At 38.8% G+C, this 17719-nt stretch overlaps 1 protein-coding gene across 1 annotated transcript; it reads left to right on the top strand.

Moving 5' to 3' along the window:
• Positions 1–513: 513 nt before the first annotated feature.
• LOC111864458 (laccase) lies at positions 514–15664 on the top strand. The gene is made up of 8 exons (XM_023851714.2): positions 514–720; positions 2026–2246; positions 3596–3800; positions 5062–5246; positions 6681–6876; positions 9406–9618; positions 11718–11948; positions 13629–15664. The coding sequence occupies exons 1-8, from the start codon at positions 552–554 to the stop codon at positions 13775–13777; spliced, it is 1569 nt and encodes a 522-aa protein (XP_023707482.1). The 5' UTR covers positions 514–551; the 3' UTR covers positions 13778–15664.
• Positions 15665–17719: the final 2055 nt, after the last annotated feature.

Below are 17719 nucleotides of genomic sequence, written 5' to 3'. Positions count from 1 at the left end.
ACAAGTTTAAGGAAATCTCCCATGTAGAAATCATGTCACATTTATCTACCAACTGTTTAAATAAATCACTCTGTAGTTTGTCCACCTGAATGAATTAGTCCGTTGTAACTTCATTACGAAAATAAAAACAACAAAATTACTGCAAATATTAGTAAAAATATTATGTTTTGGACATTATCTATCGTCTTGTCTTTATCTAAAAACCGTCCTGTTTATTTTTCAAAACACGACGTTTCGGAGATAGGGACTAGCTCTATCGATTGAGCCAAACTGAGTAGGTCTTACATGAAGACGGAGACAGAATTCAGTCTCCGAAACATTGTGTTTTGAAAAATAAACACGGCGGTTTTTAGATAAGGACAGGGCGATGGATAATGTCCAAAAACATAATATTTTTACCAATGTACGGTCGTCACAAACTTGCTATTAAACTTATCCAGAATCGTCATTAGGATTATCAATTTCGGGCTAGTGTTTGTAATTAGTACAGACTCATATTCTTGTTGTAGGTTTGTGAAGGCGACAAGGTGGTCATCGATGTTCTGAACGCTATGGAGGGACTGGAGGTCACCATCCATTGGCACGGTATCTGGCAGAGAGGAACCCAGTACTCAGACGGCGTTCCCTTCGTCACGCAGTGCCCTATCCAACAAGGGAACACATTCAGATACCAGTGGGTAGCCGGCAATGCCGGTACACACTTCTATCACGCCCACACCGGTACGTTCCAATAAAGATATTCCAAATTAAATAATTTAGTTTTGGTAGGAGACAAATTTTATAAAACTGCATAATGAGGAGCTTCATAACTTGTGCTCTGCTCCAAGTATAATTAGAATGATCAAGTCAAGGATGTAACACGAATGTGGGAGAAGAGGATTGCATATAGGATATTGGTGGGGAAGCCAGAAGGAGAGAGATCACTAGGAAGACCAAGACGTAGGTGGGTGAACAATATTAAAATGGATTTTAGAGTGATAGGATGGGATGGTATGGCTTGAATAGATTTGGTTCAGGATAGGGACTAGTGGACGGCTCTTGTGAACACGGTGATGAACCTTCGGTTTCCATAAAATGCTGGGAAGCTCTTGTGTAACTGAATAATTGGAGGCTTCTCAAAGAAGGGCTCAGCTCCATGAGTGAGTTACAAGTTTTATAATTCTCTGAAATATTTTAAAAAATTAATATTTTACTGTCATGTAATGTTTAGCCCCAGGAGGGAGTTAATAGGAGGGATGAGGAACTCAGTAAACTGTATGCTTAACGATATATTCTCGTGGTGACGAAATAGAAGAGATGGGGATGAGCAGGGTATGAAACATGCATATGGGGGTTGCAAACTATATACAAAATTTTGGTTGAAACCTGAAGGGATGACATCATTTGGAAGAAAATAACATGAGACGACCCTTAAAGGAATGTGTTGAGACGGTGTAACTGGATTCATGTGGTTTGCGTCATGAAACAGTGGCGGACCCTTCCAAAGGCAGTGATAAAAATTCAGGTTCCATAAAAGTCGTGGAATTTCTCGGCTAGCTGACAGACTATCAACTTTTGATCCTACAGATATTACTAATTTTGTTTGCTCCTAAGGCTATATAACGAGGATATTATGCAGCTAGAATTAGAATTGAGTCGAGAGTTGAGCTCCATGAAGATAAGTGAGAAGAGAAGGCAGTTGCAGCAGAGAATTGGAATTTAGAGCGCCTCCAGTGTTGGCAGTTGGCAGAATAATAGAGAAGAAATGGCAAGACAGGAATTAGGCTGTGCAGAGAAGACTTCATGTGTGATTTGAAGTGACAGTGAGACTGTTATGAATCCTTTGTCAAGGCTGTAACAGTGTGGAAATAGCGATAGAGCTGTAATTGCCAATTGCTGTGTATAAGGTGTCAATAAATGCAAGCATTCAATTCATGCTCTGCCTAATGAGTCACACACGTCCCTACACGTGACAATACACGTATGTATGATACCCAACAAACTTATGATGTGGCAACAGTATATCAATGTATCATGTTCTCACAGGTCTGCAGAAGCTCGACGGACTGTACGGTAGCATTGTGGTGCGGCAAGCTCCATCCCAGGACCCCAACAGCCATCTGTACGACTTCGACCTGACAACCCACGTGATTCTAATCAGCGACTGGATGCATGAGGATGCTCTGGAGAGGTACCCAGGCAGACTGGCCGTGAACCCAGGCCAGGACCCTGACGCCGCGCTCATCAATGGCAAGGGGCAGTTCATGGTAATTCCATACCATCACACTTAGTGCTACACAAAACTTCTGTAAACCCAGAACTGTTCTGGCGTCACAGACGTTTTTGAAGGGTCTTGCTATGTCTCTGTATACCTGAGCCCAGTTCTGTTATAAATTTGATAAAAACGAAACGCGTTGAACAATATTTATACTTCCTGAAATATTGGCCTTCCAAATTCCGACTAAATATGCAAATTTCCCATGTATCTTCTGAAGAGTCAGCATCGACTTCGCCTCTCAAATGTCGCGGTGCAGTGATAATCACTCCTGCTGTATAATCGGGAGGTCCTTGGTGGTAGACTTGACTGGTCAAGGTTTTCGTAGCTTACTTATTGTCTGCAGACAAATAATGAATATTACTTCAAAACAAGCCACGACCAGTTTATTTTCAAGGCAGCATTCATACTTCTCTTAAAATTGAAGCAGTGCAGTCGATAAATCGACAATAAATAAATCATTAGACAAAACACCTTTTGCATACGCATAGATGCCCAATAAATCTGAAATAATAGTACATATTTATGAAAATTTGAGAAGGCTGAAAAAATAGTAGGTTTCGTGCAAGATAGAGGGTAAACGTAGGCATAAATTCCAGCAGGTGTTTTTTGAGGGGAGGGGGAATTTTGTCCTTTGAACAGAAGACTAGAAAAGCTCCAGATCTGGGTGATATTAAATAGAAGAACCTCTCCATCTGTTGAGAATCAAGCACCTGTTACCATCCTGTAGCCAGTCACTTTACTGAGCAGGGGACCTTTAAGTTATACTACCTGCTACAACTAATATTCTGGTAGTTACTGAAACTAACATTCTGGTAGAACATGAGGGTTCAGCAATGCCAGCAAAAAGCCTGTTGTTGGATAGTATCCTAAACGAGTTCATTTTAATCTTATCCTTCCACCCCTTTGGATGTTTACGCAGCTGTTTCTCAAGAAGACATAATAGGAAATTCTGTAATCACTTCATGTCTCACCCACTATACTTACTTGTTTACTCCCTCCTAAAGTTCTTGATTTCACTGCAATATTTGGATTATATGAATTACACAAATGACGAATTTCCTAGTCATCTCCTTCCCCAAGAATGCTACGTCCCTTTTCCAAATCTCATCCTAGCCACAATAGTAATATTAGGTGAAAACTCCACACTATGCAGACTAATTTTGTTTTCATAGTCCTGTTCCTTTCTCCAGCCCAAGTCCTTATATTCTCTCCAGCACTGTCCCCAAACTCGCTCCATCACTGTTCTTTTCCTACTGTGAGGGCCAATCTACACCCATATCTAACCATCAGGTAATATTAGAAGAGAAGGGTAACGCGGTGTGTCTTATTGCCTTCCAGGACCCCAACACTGGTTTTGTGACTAACACTCCTCTGGAAGTGTTCACAATGACCCCCGGCAAGAGGTATAGATTCCGTCTCATCAATTCATTTGGCACAGTGTGTCCAGCCCAGTTCAGTGTGGAGGGACACGTCCTGACCCTCATTGCGACAGACGGAGAGCCTGTCCAACCCGTCAACGTAAACACCATCATCTCTTTCTCTGGTCAGTGTCCATACTACAACACACAGTAATAGTCCAATATGTCCAACAAAATTCCCAGTCCTCAGTAAGTGTAGAATATTCTGTCCATGTATTCCTACTTCATTGCTTATGTCTGTCCGCTGAACCGATTGTGATAAAAACCGGTACTCGAATTCCTGCATTAAAAACTGTAGACGAGTTTAATTTTTATTCTTGTCAGTACAATAGAAACGAATTTTATACTCACTAAATATATGAAGACATGCTCAGTCAGTATAAAGTATAAAGGGAATTTAGGAAGGATATAAATAGTTGAGTGTATCACTAAGACCTACGTGTAAATAACCCCATGGAAATTAATAATTGTGGGGAAGTGACATTTGTCCTCCTGGTCATGAAATTCCCTGCCTTTTACTTAATCTAAAGATCCGTTACCGTAATCATACGAACCCGGCACTGGACATTATCCCGAACCAGATGAATTAATTCGAGTCATCACATCCTAATTTTTAAAATTCGTTGTATTATTTATCCCCCATCGATGCATGGATCTTCCAAGTGATCTCTCTTCCCTCAGACACTACATTGTGTACGCATTCTTCATCCCTTTTATGTGTAATCTAAAAGATTGAAAAGTTTTTCAGGGCAAAAATTGTATGGTATTCTGTAGTCAAAATTACTGGGTTTTTGGACTTTGTCCATCGTCCGGTATTCTAGAAACTAGAAAACACAACGCCTCTAAGCTGGATCTGTTTCCGTCCTCAGGTGAGGGGATAAGACACCTACTCTGTTGGGTCCCTTAGAAAGAGCTGACCTCAATCAATGATCCAGTGGCTGAGGTTAGCTCTTACGAGGTGACCCAACAGAGTAGGTGTCTTCCCCCAGATCCAGTGTCCGAAACGTTGTATTTTGTAGATTATAGAACACCGGACTTTGGACAAAGTGCCAAAAACACTAGTAATTCCGAGTATTAAACACCATCGTGATTTTTGGTCCGAGGGGGAGACTTTAGTTTTTGCCTTGAACGTTCTTCGCCATTGGTTTGCTCAAAAGACGAAACCACTGAGCAAGATGGTTCGTATGCTAACCATTCTGACTTGTGAGGTGCACTGTTGGTTACAGCCGGGGGGAGAGACTATCCTGAGTAAATCTCCTTCGTGGTTTTCCTCATCTTCCCAAATCCACCGAAATAGATCGCCCACCAAACAAATAGTGTAGTTTATAGAGAATCGTCAGGCTAACCACGACCCATCCAATGATGGAAATGCTGTGTGGTCCGCAGGAGAACGTTATGACTTCGTTATCACAGCCGATCAGCAGGTGGGAGCTTACTGGATCCAGGTGCGCGGTCTGGGGGAGTGCGGTGCGAAGAGGGCCATGCAGCTCGCCGTGCTGAGATATGCCAGGGGCCCATACCAGCCCTCCAGCCAGCAGCCCACTTATGATGTGGGACTCCCTCAAGGCGTGGTAAGCGAACCTGTGCAACATTCCCATCCAATCTGGTATTCCTACGAAGATGGTCACGCTAATCTTGTATACTGTGTACACAGACTCGTTTCATATTCAGAATAATCTTAAATGAAGAGAAGTTCCGTCGTCATAGCTTCAGAATACTCTACTGGGAAGGTCCCAGAAAATCTGGACAGATTAAATTTAATGTAACGCGTCCTCGACCGCCTCTGTGGTCTAGTGATCACAGTTCCCGGCTACAGATCCAGGGGCCCTGGGTTCGATTCCCGGCACTACCAGATTTTCTGAGAAGTAGTGGGTCCACTCAGCCTCGTGAGGATACTCGAGGAGCTATTTCAAGGAAATAGAGGCTCTGGTGTAGAAAACCGAAATTAACGGCCGTGGGAATCCGTTGCGCTGACCACGTGACACCCTCTATCAGCTAAAGTTGACACTAACTTCGCAGACAAGCGGCGATCCCTCGGTTTGTATAGTTCGGTTGTGGACTACAGGCCACGAAGTTTTGTAACACGTCGTCACCCATCTATACTGATGGTACAGAGCTGCTGAGCAAAATCAGAAATACCTTAAAGAGAAACAGAGAAGCAATAGTAAACGCTAGTGAGGGAGTTAAATTCTGGAAGAAAACGCAAAGAAAATTCATATCCATATCTTGTCATAGCTTGGTTTAGGGGGAAGCAACCGGGGCTTCCACAAAACAGAAGAAGAATCCACAGGTTTTATTAAGATATTTTCTTCTTAAACCCACGACAATTTATTTTGTATTTTCAATTATGGTATGAAATATGAATTTAAAAACCTAAAGGTGTTGTTACTGAGAGGAGCGCTTACATTTTTATTGCCGAAGGGCCCCAACATCTGCTAACCCGGCCCTTAGACTCGTCATCAAAATGATGGGCAGCATTATAATAATAGATAACTAATATAATCCAAGAAAATGCAGCACAGTTCAAACTATTCATATATTAATATAATTTGTATAAATGGTGCTATTGCTGTTGCAATAGTGTCTTACTAACTTAAGTACAATAAGAAACCAAAGCAGATAGAGGAACAGGAGTTCCCATATCATCTGCTAACCAAAGAGAAGAAAGAGGAGTCCTGAGCATTCTTATTTCTAACAGACAGAATAACAAGATTAAAGCCAATTCTGTCTCAACAGACATTCTAACAAATCCAAGTAATATATAAAGATAACAACAAATAAGAATTCCATTTAAGGAACTGTTAAAAGCAGAATAATTCATGGAATGCTTCTTACAGTTTAATTGAGAATCTTGTCGCCTCCTACCTAAATATTTTAAAGACTGAAATACAGAAATCTGTTTCACTACTTTTGGTTTTCTCTGGGTAAGGAATTTATTTTATACGCCTCCATTGTCTTGTGTCTTAAGCATTGTGGCAACTGTCAACGACTTCTTTATTTTTAAGGTTCTGAACCCGCTGGATGCTGTATGCAACAGAAGAAGAACCGACGCCATATGCATCAACCAGCTGAAGAACGCTAGGCACATTGACGAGGGTCTACTCCAGGAGCGTCCCGACGTCAAGATTTTCCTCCCTTTCCGCTTCCTGTTCTACAGACCGGAGGAACTTTTCCAGCCGCATTCATACAACCGATTCTTGGGTATGGCCTTTCTCTTATTTCCAGCCTAAATCGGTGCTTTGGTTCTCATTCATATGTCTCTTTGTTCGGGTAATATTGCTGGTCAAGCAAATCTGTTACATCGACTGAAATGTTCGTGACTTGGCTTTATTGATGAGCAACACAATCACCGCTGAGCTTCCGAATTGCTAGTAAGAGACAACGGAAATTCCTGGGGTACTTCTCAAATTTATTATGGTATACACAGTGTGGAATGGTGGGATGATCATGAAAACGAAAGAATTTTCAGAGAAGCGGTTGTATTTTGATAAACATCTGGACAGGGACAGACAAGCAGGGCCAAGTTTCTAACGTAATATATGAGAAATTATTGTAATCCTGAAAAAATATGTCTTGAGAACTTGACGGATGTACCCGTTTTCAAGCCTCCTGAATGCGAATAGAAATTTTGGCATGCTGTCTGCCTGTACGTATATAAGTATGTATATATGTATGCTATAAATATTATGTATGTTATGTTAGGTTATGAATGTATATATGTATATACTATGTATGTATATATGTATGTTATAAAATATGAATGTTACGTATGTTATGTATGTATGTTAGCCTCGCTAGCTCTTGGACAAATTTTGTTCACATTCGGAATTCAAGAGTTTATGCGCCAAAAGTTTGTACCCGGTAAGTCTGAATATTCCAGCTCCAAAATAAGGGCCCCATCAAATGTACCCCAAAATACAGCGGCGATTTTCTTGAAGGTGGCAAAAAGATTTTGATTAAATTGTAGTAATCTCTAAATATTATATCCCCAAATGAAACTGTATTTATTATATCTTCAGGAAGACAAAAGCATCTGCATTAGGGAACCAACTGTAAAATGTATATTTTCTCGATAGTGATTTTACAAAATAGACATATTTTATTGTTGCACGAAATGTAGCAACCAACAATTGTCTGCCACATAACAAACGATTTCGTTTTCAAAATACCGTAGTTAAGATCTACAGAAAGAATATTCAATGACTTTACACCTAATTTTATCACATGGTTTGTGACCTGGATATTACAGAAAAATTTCCAACTAAGACAACATGGTTAAGCACTAAAAAAGGCAACAGTCGAACCGAGCCCATTAACTTAACAGACATATCTGAGGAGTTATTCACTAGTAACTTCTGGCCACTGTGACATGTGATTGTGACTTGACGCCTAAAAGCCGGAATAGTGGAGCCAGAGAAGACGTTCTTTGCAAAACAAAGACTCGGATAACAGTTTCCCGCGGAAATGAAGACGCTAGCAACAATAGAAGATCTACCGTTTCAATGCGACGGTGAGGTAAACACACATCTATAACAACAAGGAAATTATTAAGAAACGATATTTTCTTTTGGGGCCGCACTGAGGCTATAAAACGAGGATCTCAGGCAGCTGAGTACTAGAATTGAGAGAGTCTAGAGACGGCAGTCGAAGATGACTGAGAATAGATGACAACGATACTTGACAGATGATGAAGGAATCAATAGGGTTCAGTTAAGAGTTGAAAGTCCGGAAGTGGAGAAAAGTCTTTATGTGTGCTGTAGTACAGTGATATTTGGAGTGTTGATTCAGTGTGACTGATATGATTACTGTGTTCAAATCCGTTGCCAGGATAGGACTAGTGAAGCCTGAGAGCCTTAGTGTGTGTAAGGCTGAACTGTAAAATGTGCAGATCAGCGACAGCGCTGTAATTGCCTATAGATCCGAGTGGTGTGCATAAAGTGTCAATAAATCCAATCATCCAATCCAACCTCGTCTAACAGTCACACACACCCACATGTGACAATGTATAAAACCAATTGTCAGCTGACTGAAACACTAACTTCTAATATTTCAAGACGTCGCACATGCCTCACAACTGTACCCATTATAAAAACGAGTTACTTAAGGTTGTTCAGGAAAATTATAGAAGTTCATTATGAAGTCCATACCAACACATAAATACAGTCTGTGGGGAAAATGCGGATAGTTTTGGTGTTAAACAGGTAGAAACTTATGTATAGGAAGGAGATTACCTTAAATGATTAAGAAAAAACTAATGAAAGTGAGATAATATAAAACATAAGGGCTTAGGTTCGCCTTGTTAGGACATTACGTAATTAGGAACACTGTGCTATATACCAGTCACCCAGCGCTCTCATAACAGGGGAACGCAGGAGCTTATGATGTACGAGGCACGTGACTAAATTGCGAGAGATGAGGAAGGTATACAGAGACAGAAAATATGACGTCACTATGCCATGAAGACAGAAGTTAGAGAGATAAATTGTGAGCATGGAACGTGGATATATCCTGAAATAGAAACGGCACGCTTGAAGATATAATGAGCCAAGAATTAACAAACGTAGAGTGATGTTTTAATGTCTTTTTCTATGTTTTTGTCTCTCACTACATAAATAATATTAAAAAAGATTAAATTCTATTATACAAACCCTGTATTTGAAATGGAGGAAACTACCCTCGTAATGTTCAAGATCCAGGGTGCTAACAATATAGGATTTATTTTGTTGACAGTTGCCCCCACCGGTGATCACGTGATCAGTCTTGTCGATGAGATTTCCTTCGTTTTCCCTCCGGCTCCGCCCCTCTCTCAGATCGACGACATCCCTCCGGAACAATTCTGTAATGGCGACAACAGACCTCCAGACTGTGGCGCCAACTGCATGTGTACACACAAGGTGGACATCCCGCTTAACGCCGTTGTGGAGGTCGTCTTAGTTGACGAAGGTAAGTTATTCATGTGTCTGCATACAAAATAAAATAAAAAATACACTGCAAAACGGCATTAAATTAATATAATCCTTATGCCTTGGGTAGTAAACAGATTACATAGGAAAATTTGGAGTTAAAAAGCAAGTTATGTCGAATTAAGTGATGGAAAGTTAAAGCAATTATAGGAGCCTGTCACTAAGAACCTAGAAGTCATGCAACTCAACAGAAAAATTAAATTGGATTTGAAGAAAGCAGTCTTCCGGGATGTGGCACCATGTAGATGTTTTGATTTGTTTCACTCTGGTTCGTCACACTAACAATATTATAAAAAGATAAAACATTTCCGTCCAGTGTGACTGATGAAGATTTTTCTTATTTCAATTCTTCATGCATGCCACGAACAACTACAGGACGACATCAAAGAATCTTCTCAAGAACGACAGGCGGCGCACGTTCGGCCCCCGTCAAAGGAAGTAATAAGAAAGAGGACACAAAACTATTTGGTTTATAAATTCCAATTTAACTAACAAAAAAATTAATATATCAAGACAGCCGCTGTTGTAAAAACTTTGGATTTTGTATCCATTTGTATATTGTCAACATTGTATGTATATATTAACGCTCAGAACATCAACTGTAATAGCAGTTTCCAAACTGCATTGAAGTCCCTCTGCTGATGGTCTCTAATGACCGAAACATGCAAGGGCATGAAGAATTGAAATTAGAAAAATCTTCACCAGTCACACTGGACGGAACTGTTTTATCTTTTTATAAGAGAAATTACAAATTTAAACGTTACTTCTCTTTAATTTTGCGATCTCTTTAACGAATTCTGTAAGTAACTCAAGCCTGCAGCATCGACGAAATGAGGTAGTTTAATACAACTTGGAAACTCCCATGAAACTTCTGTTGTCGAATGCCAAAACACTGGATGTTCCACGGCGATCTGCAAGGATGAACCGCAACGTGCCACGAAGATGAAACTGCGTTTATGACCATGATTTATTTCACCGTTTTTTAGTGCATACATATATCTAACTCACTCCTTTCTCCCGCACTACATGTTTCGGCACAAAAGTGCCATCTTCAGGTGCTTATTCGATTAACGTCAAACTAGTTCACTGCATGCCTTGTCTTCATATTAAAATAATTAAAATATATATTTATCATATATACTGATCAATATTAAAAATATTAAAATTGTTCAGGATTTTTCCTACGTCGTATCTCACTTCTCGAGTCACCTCTAATCTCTTCTGTAAGAGCACTCTTTCTATTATCTCGTGTGTATTGTGTTTTATGTTGTGTCTTGCTCCTGTGACTGCGTGTGTTATACTGCTGGGCCTGCTGGGTATGTGTGTGTGTTTATGTGTTTATGTGTTTAGTCATACTGTCTTGAAGAGTAAGAGTATTCCCATAGACCTGCGAAAAGTTTGCAACCTCTTCAAAGCAGCCTTTTTGTTAAGTGAAAAGCAAGTGTAGAATTTTAAAATGTCTTCATTTGGCTCTCAGTTTGGCAGTAATCACAAACAAAATACTGGAGCCAAATTTATGAAATGTTATACATTAATTACACAAATATCTATTATTACGTCGGAACTATTCCTTATAGGTTAACAAATAGAACGTAGCATTGGTGCGAATCTTAGAAGTTGTATCTGTCGAATTTAAGGTACATAGTCTGTGCTTTAACAGAAATACAAAGTCTGTGGCCTGTAGTCCGCAAGCGAACTATACCAACCGAGCGACCGTCGCTTATCGGCCAAGTTAGTACTCAATTTTGTGGATAGAGGGTGTCACGTGGTCAGCACAACGGATCCCCACGATCGTTAATCTCGGTTTTCTAGACCGGAGCCGCTATTTCCTTGAAATGGCTCCTCAGTTATCCTCACGAGGCTGAGTGAACCCCGTTCCAGACCCACTACTCCTCAGAAAATCTGGTACCGCCGGGAATCGAACCCGGGACCTCTGGATCTGTAGGTGGGAAGTCTGACCACTAGACCACAGAGGCGACCATTTAACAGAAATTCTTGACCAACTTTATATAAAAACAAAAACGATAAAATTAATGTGAGTGTAGCAATTGTGAACCATACTGTGAAACTGTCTTGCAGTTCAGCAGCCAAACCTGAGTCATCCCTTCCATCTGCACGGGTACGCTTTCAATGTTATCGGTATGGGACGGTCCCCAGACAGGAATGTGAAGAAGATTAACTTGAAGCATGCCCTGGATCTGGACAGGAGAGGTCTCCTCAACAGAGAGTTCAATCTACCTCCCGGAAAGGACACGATCGCTGTCCCCAACAATGGCTATGTCGTCTTCCGATTCCGCGCTGATAACCCTGGTAAGTGCGGAGATGCTTCAACTTCTTGCCACCAGAGTGCACGCAGCATATAATTCTCAGCTTGCCCTCGTTCTACATGAAACAAATGTCACGTAAATATATGAACGTTATGAAATCTCGAGCCACTACTAATAAATTTACTTCCGGAAACAAAGAAAAGAAAGCTATTTCGTAGGATCTGTGTGGTATGTATGTAAATAATTTGAATTATTCCAAAATTATCGAGTAAGAATTTTATGGCTAGATTTCTGTCATTTGCCGTTTTTACGGTTATTTTTACGGAATTCTTCATCATAAAACTATAACATACCAACATTTCCACAAATATTATTTAATATAGCCTTATCATATGGTGGTCTGAATCTACTACGTCGTATTCTGCAAGCCCTGGGTTCGAAACTTTTAGTGTAGATCGACTGTCTTCTTTAAGATTTCTTGTTTTTCCTTTAAAAATCGAGGGAAATGTAGGGACAGTACCATGAAGTAGCTGATAGCTGTTTACTTCTACATGCTTTCCTATTCTTCACTCACATTAACCCTTGTCGTCTGACAGCACATAACCTATGTGGTTTAACCCGCACCACTAAATTCCCAGAGAATCTGTCACTGGTACTAAAGTTAAAACCAGAGGATTTATAGTCTGTACTATTCACTAAATATTTTTACATTTGTCAAATTAAAGACGATTAGACCACTTCGGAGTCCTAGGACCATATCTAAGGGTCGTATTAAAATTGATCTCAAAAGAATAATATGAAGGTGAGGACTGGATTCACTTGGCTTAGGATAGGGGCCAATGACAGGTACTAGTGAACATTAAATAAAAGAGGAGTTCTATCTTCTGGGCTGTAACGTCGAGTAGTCCATTGAAAGTCAACGACAATTTCAGAGGAACTTGCCGCCTCCATCTTCAAGGTTGAATAGTAAACCAAGCAAAAAATCGGTATGAACCTGGCAGAAAGAAACTACTTCAAGTTGGTTCCTTGCTTGTCTTATCCTTCAACACTGAATATGGAGGCGACATATTATTCCATAAGGTAGGTTGGTTTTAAATGAACAACACGGAATTATGTCCCAGATGGACGGAATTCTTCATAACCACTATTGTGAAAAAGTAATTAAAGGTTTCCCTGGGGTTGTGAGATCTTGAGGCTCCCACATTTTCTAGCCAATCGGCTCACAGATGGGGGTGAGGTTGTCAGCCTTACGCTCTGGCCGCCCTTTGCCCCCCGGCATATTCCTAGTACTCATTTCTGTTAGAGGCTGAGTCGATCCCAGAGTCACAGTGCGGTTGGAAGGATTAGGTAAACTGAAAATGTCCAGGGATTCGATCTCGCGACGGTGCCTCAACCAATTACGCTACAGCATGCCCCTACCACTATTGTTAAAACCGCAAATTATATATAAAATGAGCCTTTGGGTATAATATTTAAAAAGGAATTTCTGAACAAGCCGACTGACATGCAGCTTCTCAGGAAGGACTCCGGTCCATGAAGGAGTTAGATAAGATGAATTTACGAGTAGTTTGAGCTCTCTCGAAAACTTCACTGGGAATTGTTGATTCCGATATGGAGGAATGAGTACCCAGTTCATGGGTGAGGAAGGAATTTTGAACAAAACACGAAACACTTCATGTTGCCTCTTCCTTATCATTTGAACTAATCTGTTCTTGCTTTCCAGGATACTGGTTGTTCCACTGTCACTTCCTGTTCCACATCGTCATAGGCATGAACACCGTCATTCACGTTGGAACTCATGCAGACCTGCCACCTGTGCCACATAATTTCCCCAGATGTGGCGACTTCTTGCCCCCGATTAGCTTACACTGATAATAAGTCATGTTAAGTACAAGAGCACAAGGGCCGTGTTATGGATTAAAGTTTCGACATATTCCATATGTCTATTTGCAGTAAAGTGTACCCAAAATTTCTTGGCATCTATTAGGTACTATGTTAGTTTTTTAAGATCTTCAAACTGGAGTGAAGAATTGTTTATGTACTTCGTAACTATACTTCTTTAACATGCCAAGATGTTTTGGCATGTATTTGATACTGCGATAGGTATGTAGTTCTTGACACAATCAAATGATGTTCATCTGATGCTCTTTCCCAACTCTGTCTGTCAAAAAAATTCAAATGCTCTTTTGAAAAGAGTGATTACAGAAGACAGAGCAACAATATTTCCCGAGAAAAACTGGACGACACAAAATATTTGTCAAGTCAGTGCCTTTTCAGGTTAATTTTTTTTTAACATCAAACAAATCCCGACATTTATTTCATCTCATTTAACATACGCATTCTAAACTGTCATCACTCATCATCAATCATTTGTAATAACCTGAACAATTAAGAGGAGAGCCCAAAGAATTCGCCATCATTTCGTTACATTAGCAGGTTCGCCTCTAACGATATTGTGTCTTCGTTCTGTTTCTAAATGTTATCTGTTAGAATGGGCACCAAATGCTTTATGGGGACAAGTCCTATTACCACCATAAAGCTCATGGAATCCTCATTCCACTCAAAAGTAATTCTTATACTTTTCAGTGGAATGGCAGGAACACTGTGTTAGTACTGAATGTTCGAAGACAAGCGATGTTTCTTTTAATATCTCAAGTATTAATATTTATTGAACCCTAAGGATGAGTACTTTGCAACTGAAATATTTATATGTACTTATTTAGAGTATGGAGTGGAATTATCTTCATGCACAAGTCACTGTAAGTATGGTTTCTCTGGGGAGAAGAATAAAGAAGGGCTCTACATTGGGTTCGAAGTGCTAGTGAGCATCTTTGTAGCCCCCCCCCCCCACCCCGAATGGTACTGTTGTAAACTCTATTGACTCTTAGTTTTAATTTTAATAGACAACCTTTTAATTTACATAGGCGCAATCCAGAAATTCCTTCAGACTTTTCATTTATTTCAGTTGCACTGAACAAACATCAAATACACTATTAGAATAAAATGTATTCTGTCTCTACGTTCCATTGTAAGAGCAGTCACATCAACCCAGTGTTGTAACTTCGTAAACAAGTTGTGTTGTGCATTGCTAAGTCTGTAAATATAGTTTGTATATTTGTGTGTTCTCTTTGAAGTAGAATATTATATAAAAATTACTTTAAGAATTATGTATTTTTGTTTTTAGTTAAAAATTAAAAACTTTATATAAAATATACTTGGTCACTACAGAATATGCTCTCCAGTCTAAGAATATGACAAGTGGAATAATTCAGTTCATTTGTGATACAATATTATGTTGATACTGGTAGAATTTGGTTAGCAGGTTAACTGCTAGAAGGCAGAGAACTGTAATCAAATACAATATTTGTTCAAACTTTCCTTGACTGTCATCTGCAATCACTCATTTTGGTGACTGGAGTATGCACTGTGTGTACTGACCACAAATGAAATAATGTTACATGTTAACCATTCCAAAAGGTAAACTTTCCGGAATTATCATAAAATTTTCATAGAAAAAACTCATGATGTGAAACTAGTCTCAACAAGTGAGTTGGTGTCTTCGTCTTCTTCAATATTCCTGTATTGTCTTTTTTTAATATTTCTCAAGTGTTACATAATATCTATTAAAATTATCACCAGACTTTGCAATTATGACACAACCTGCTCTATTTGTTACAGATGTTGCATTCACTTCAACAAATCATTAATATGATGATTTTACCGAATGTAACCTCATAGTTTGTATGGTTGGTGATAAAAGTGTCATTCATTATTATTATTATTATTATTATTATTATTATTATTATTATATTATTATTATTATTATTATTATATTTCATTTTTGAGTTAACAATAAAGTTGTTGAAACTTGTATGTTAAATCTTTACATGAAATGTGATCCTGATGATTTCCAAATGTGGATGTATTACACTGTAGTGTAAGTTATTCCCATATCTCCTGTACATACAAAAGAAAGTAAATAACTTCACACCCATACAGAGTAGGAGATACATTGAGGGTGTATGCAAACACAGTGCTGATAGACTACATAAAAGGCAAGTGAGAATACTGCATTATGAGAATTTTCAGAATCTCTATTCTTCATCAGATCTTATTAGGATATTCAAACCAAGGAGGATATGATGATTGGGACAAGCAGCACACAAGGGGAAGATAAAAAATACAAAATTATAGTTGGAAATCCTGAAGAGAAGAGATCACTTGGGAGATCTACATCATATTTTTCATGAATACAAACGTGTACTATAGTTATGTCTTAAGACCTATTTCCTTAAAGCTAGGCCTACGTTTTGATGATAAAATAGCATTAGGATGGATCTTAATATAATGACCCAGATTACAGTCGAAACTCTTTAGTCGCACTTTGTGTTCCATAAAAGATATTTATTTCTGAAACAGATGAGCAAATATTTGATACTTCAAAATGACACAGCAGTGAGTATTTTAGTTACCATTTTCACTCTTTTCTTCTTCCTACCTTAAATTTTTAATTTATGATTTCTTCCTGCCTTTCTGTCTGTCCCTTATTCTTTCATGCTTCTTCTCTTCTGTTAATTCAACCATCCATCCACAATATTTGCCTATCAATCAAACTTTATCAACTTGCCTCCCCAGTTTTCACTTTCTTTCTCTACTAGAGCACTTGTACTTCTCCTTGTACTCCATGTAATTTTCTTCCTCATCCTCACATGATTAATCTTCATACTCTTTGTAGCCGTCATTTTGTTAGACAATTATTCATTCTCCACATCTTCAATGTCTGAAATATCCTCTTTTCTTCCTGCTCCATGCCTTCATTTTCCACCTCTTTGTTCTCATTCTCTTGTTCATTTCTCTTATCCTTATCCTGTGCCTTGCTTTCTCCTTGTATAATTCTGGATATGCAATTAAATGGCTCCATGTCATGGTACCTCTTAATGTGGCACACACTATTTCACTGAAAAGAGTTAATAAAAATACAAAAACAAAATAATTTCTTTGCAGTATTTTGAACGGATGGAAATTCTTTGATTCCAAAAAGACGAAACCTTCTAAATTTGAAGCCAGATGAAGAAGAGACCAAGACCATCCATGGACACAACTGAGAAAATTCTTTATAATGTTAACAGTCGAATAAGATGGAATCTTATTTATCATTTATTTAGTGATGTGGTAAGTAGCTCAGACAATATAGTGTTGAATTGTAGGATTTTTACTCAATTGGAAAGGATATCAAACAAAGCAAATATGGCCTAATTTGAAGCACTGTTTTGGCATTTTCCAGGAAGGACTGAGGAATTCGATGAAAATTCACACTCAGGATAACTATTTTCAGGGGCCGAGGTTTGAACCCAGAATGTTCTGAATATGCAGCAAGAGAAAACCACTTTTGTGTGCAATATTTGTTAAAATGGAATCTTAATAAAACATATGGACACTGGATAAACTGACCAGCCAGATTTATGGTTAGATCTTACACTGCATAGGATGTACTCTACGTACGAGTACTCTATTTATCTGAAGAGAACTGTAACATGTATGAACTATGTTATCATTTACCGAGTATAACAAGAAAAAAATTTCATTTTAGTTTCCATGAGAATTTCAGATCATGAAGAAAGACAGAAATATTGTTTTGGAAGAGAACAAATATTAACTCTGCCAAAGTAAAAACATCACACCCAATTTCTAATCGAGATTATATTAAAAGGAAATGAATCACAGGAGCCTCATCAAATGTTTGGTATTTATATACGGCATATTACAGGAATTCAATGTGTTGAAGATTTTAATATTATAAATAAACTGTATGAA

The sequence above is a fragment of the Cryptotermes secundus genome, unplaced genomic scaffold (assembly GCF_002891405.2).
Source record: "Cryptotermes secundus unplaced genomic scaffold, Csec_1.0 scaffold621, whole genome shotgun sequence".
Classification (NCBI taxonomy): domain Eukaryota; kingdom Metazoa; phylum Arthropoda; class Insecta; order Blattodea; family Kalotermitidae; genus Cryptotermes; species Cryptotermes secundus.
The sequence above is the reverse complement of the archived record's forward strand: the minus strand, read 5'-3'. Positions and strand labels throughout refer to the sequence as shown.